The sequence below is a fragment of the Sinocyclocheilus rhinocerous genome, unplaced genomic scaffold (assembly GCF_001515625.1).
Source record: "Sinocyclocheilus rhinocerous isolate Xijiao unplaced genomic scaffold, SAMN03320098_v1.1 scaffold1648, whole genome shotgun sequence".
Classification (NCBI taxonomy): Eukaryota; Metazoa; Chordata; class Actinopteri; order Cypriniformes; family Cyprinidae; genus Sinocyclocheilus; species Sinocyclocheilus rhinocerous.
In genome coordinates, this window is record NW_015647958.1 from 85,523 (window position 1) to 89,654 (window position 4,132).

The following is a 4,132-nucleotide window of genomic DNA, read 5'->3' on the forward strand; positions in this document are numbered from 1 at the left end:
TTAACATTACATATGGACTTCTGGAAAAAATGATTAAAAAATAGGATCACCCCTCTACAAAGCAAACTTTTAGATTTAATATTTAGATAAATACTAATGATGTGTAAAGAGTTCATTTAGAATCTTTAGATGTATACTCTTTAGACATTTAAATTGCCATTTAAATGTGAAGATTCATTTTTTTATTCATTTTTAGACATTACTCAATATGATAAATGAAGTAAAAGAGGCTCACTTGTTTTTATTTGCAATAAATACTCATTTGCTCATGGAGCATTGTCATTTTGTGTTTTAAAAAAGATGGGCAGTGAACATATACTGTAAGTCTTTGAACAGTGGTGGAGCTGAACAGTGATGTCAGATCCAGCTGAAAACAGGTGGGGATGATGCCATGATGAGACAAGGACATCATAATTCAGGAAAGGAGAGCGGTGGTGTCACATTCCAAGAACAACCAGATCACCTGATTCTGTGCAGTGTGTCTCTCTGAGTGACCCGAGAGCATGATGCACAACATGTGGTGCGATAGTATGAGTACACACACAAACGGGCCTGGACTACCACCACACAGTTATAGTACATATCCCTGCAGGACTCATCTACAGAGAGAGACACAAAGAGAGAGATATCTTAAAGGTACAGTTCACCCAAAAATGAAAATGATCATCTGTCATCAACATATTATCCTAACCTATGTGTTTTTGTTTGTTTGATTGTTTTTTACATTGAGTTCCACATAGTTTACTTTTTATTTGTGTTTTTTGTAATTGTGTGGATCTTGATAGTTATAGTCTCCATTCACTTTAATTCATTTTATGGAAAAGAGCAGTTTATTATAATTTTTAATTAACTTGCCTTTATATTTTCTTTTTCATTTTAGTTTAATTTCTTAATATATATATTTTTTCTATATGTGATGCTGGACCACAAAAGTCATAAGTAGCACGGTTAGTTTTGTAGCAATAGCCAACAATACATTGTATGTGTCAAAATCATCGATTTTTCTTTTATGCCAAAAATCATTAGGATATGAAGTAAAGATCATGTTCCATGAAGATATTTTGTAAAGTTCCTACTGTAAATATATCAAAACTTGATTTTTGATTAGTAATATAAATTGCTAAGACTTCATTTGGACAACTTTAAAGCAGATTTTCTCAACATTTTGATTTTCTTTGCACCCTCAGATTCCAGATTTTCAAATAGTTGTATCTCAGCCAAATATTGTCCTATCCTAACAAACCATACATCAATGGAAAGCTTTTGATGTATAAATCTCAATTTCAAAAAATGGACCCTTATGACTAGTTTTGTGGACCAGGGTCACATACAGATTTTTATGTCTGTTTCAGCTTTAGCAATAGTACTTCAAATGTATTTGAACATATTTTGGCTATTTGCCAAGACAACATTTCTAATTTTCATTTAAATGTATGGTTTTCATCTGATATTTAAATTTTAATTCAGCTTTATTTCAATTACTGAAAATGATTTTTAATAGTTTTAGTTAACAGTAACAAGACTTAAATGATTTGTAAAAGACTGGCCATAAAACAGTAATTCACATCATTAGTAGAGAGAGAATTATTTCTATAATAAGTGTAAACAAATGGAAAAAACTGAAACATATACAAAAGATTTAATCAAATCAAGAGCTTGTGAATAAGATTCGAATTGGGAAATCTGTATCGATACCCAGCCCTATTGTGGTATAACATAAGTAGATGACAGAATTATCATTTTCGAGAAGGGTGTATTGTAAAAAAAAGTAAGAAAATCATACCAATCGGTGGCATGCAGGTGTGTGTGTTACAATTCTCCTTGTTTTCAGGTTCAAGAGCAGGATCACAGTCATGGCTGGTGGTCAGATCATCTTGCAAACAACGTACCTCTCTCACTCGAAAGCCTCCGTCACAAGAACGAGAACACTGAGGCAGTTAGAAACATTCTTGTTAAATAAGTCAGTTGAAATAACTGGATTGAATTTGCACTGTGAGTGAGAAAACCTTACTGAGCTCCATTCCGTCATGTACCACTGTGATCCACAACTCTTCAAAAAGCAGGTCTGTGCACTCGGAGGACGGGGCAGATGAGAGCAACGGGCTTCTGAGGTGACTTCTAATTGGCCACTGTTTTGGACAACACAGACCACACCTCGACTCTGGGTACCATTGCCACATTCAGATGAGCACTGTGACACACACATACATATTAAACCTCATGTTGTGATCCAGTCATTTTGACCTGGAGAGGATTTTCTTTTTTTCCGAAACTGCTAGTTAATTTGCTAGTTTTAGCCTAATGCTAGTTACTGACTTTGTTTACACAGGGTACAACAACTTCCCCCTTGAAAAATGTAATTCTTTTTTGGGGTGTTTTCCCCCAGGCTTGTTACACTTGTGGTGTTTCTGGGTCAAAAGTGGCCAGCCTACAAAAAGCCTGCTTTCTCTTTATGCTATATTATTACCAAACCTTGGATTCTTAGATCTTTTCATCAGCTTGTTTTCTTCCAATTAGCACAAGTTTTGTATTTCTTTTTGGAACTTACTGATCGTAGGCCTTAAACCTCTTTTTCAGTGAACATTCCCAAAATTATCCACAAATAATGCTTTCTTCACTCAAAATCTGAAGTGCATAAGCTCAGATAAATGAGGCCTACGACTATTCAGTTCCAAAAAGAAATACAAAACCTGTGCTACTTGAAAGAAAACAGGTTGCCAAAAATATTAAATCTGATGTTTGGTGATAATATAACACAATTGAAAGATTTACAAGCAATTTTTAAAAGGCCGGTCAGTTTTGACAGGCAGCATCAAACTACAGTAGGTAAAAAAAATACAGTGTTTGACTTTTCTGCATGCATATGTGTTTGTTTGTTCATGTACCTGTCCCCACGATCCTGTGTACCATTCCAGTCGCTGTGTGCAGGGTCCCAGGTCACACGGCATGAGCTCGTCAGGTTTATCCTCATCGTCGCAGTTGTCCAAAGGCAATGAGTTGGTCTGACTCATCATACACACCACCGACCGGCTGCGACTTCCTTCCGCACAGTCTGCAGAACACTGCAGAGAGACAGACATAAGCAACTGTTTTAGAAGTACTACTGCAAAATACCAAAGAAAAATGCACAGATTTCTCACCCTGTCACTCCAGAGAGAGTAGAACCAGCTGCTGGCACACACTCCTTTGTCACAATTCTGCAGGTCCTGTGGGCGAAGGGCCATATTGCATTCCTCATCAGCAACAATGTCACCCAGGTTATCCACACACACAACTTCTCTTTTACGCTGACCTACTCCACATGGCACCGAGCACTGTTAGAGAGAGAGAGAGAGAGGTTTATCTATAACCAGTGTTTTCTCTGAGCACTTTATATTGATGGCTGTTGATTTCCAAAGACCATCATCTGGTGAATATGTAGCCATAATATATTGTATATTGTGTCATAAACAAATATAATGTATATAATATTTTGTTTTTACATCTTCTCTTCTTTTCCACATATATACTACCATTCAAAAGTTTGGGGTCAGTAAACTTTTTTGATATTTTTTTAAAGTGTCTTATGCTGACCTAGTCTGCATATATTTGATCAAAAACACAGTAAAAACAACAATCTTGTGAAATATTACAATTTAAAATTACTTTTGGAAAGTATTTAAACTGTAATTTATTCCTGTAATGACAAATAAAGCAATAAGCCCCAAGAAGCCGTGGATGTATAACAGCTAAGGGGCGTTGTTAGGCACGACGCGAAGCGGAGGCTTTTATAAAACGGTTATTCCATATAAGTAGTGAGCTTTCACAGAATAAAACAGAGCAAATAAAGTGTAATGATATTAATACAAACAGTATTCTTCCAATCTTCAGTGCCACATGATCCTTCAGAAATGATTCTAACATGCTGATTTGCTGCTCAAGAAACAGTTCTTATTACTATCAATTTAAAACAGTTGGGTTGTTTAATATTTTTGTGGAAACTGATAAATGTTTATTTTCTGATGAATAGACAGGTCAGGTTTTACGGTCACTTTTGATTAATTTAATGCATACATGAAAAAAGTATTAATTAAAAAAAAAAAAAAAAAAATTACTGACCCCAAAAGTTTAAAGGGAAGTGAAAGGAGGGAGG

At 35.4% G+C, this 4,132-nt stretch overlaps 1 protein-coding gene across 2 annotated transcripts in view; it reads right to left on the minus strand.

Annotated features, from left to right (window-relative positions):
* Positions 1 to 227: 227 nt before the first annotated feature.
* Positions 228 to 4,132, minus strand: part of LOC107709448 (thrombospondin type-1 domain-containing protein 4-like) — a 19,231-nt gene continuing 15,326 nt past the window's right edge. For both annotated transcript variants that reach the window (XM_016513925.1, XM_016513923.1), the window contains 5 exons: positions 3,141 to 3,314; positions 2,886 to 3,062; positions 2,012 to 2,191; positions 1,784 to 1,928; positions 228 to 599 (listed from right to left, as the gene is read on the minus strand). In XM_016513925.1, the coding sequence (XP_016369411.1) occupies positions 460 to 599; positions 1,784 to 1,928; positions 2,012 to 2,191; positions 2,886 to 3,062; positions 3,141 to 3,314 (816 nt within the window). In that variant the 3' untranslated portion in view covers positions 228 to 459. The remainder of the gene's footprint in view (positions 600 to 1,783; positions 1,929 to 2,011; positions 2,192 to 2,885; positions 3,063 to 3,140; positions 3,315 to 4,132) is intronic.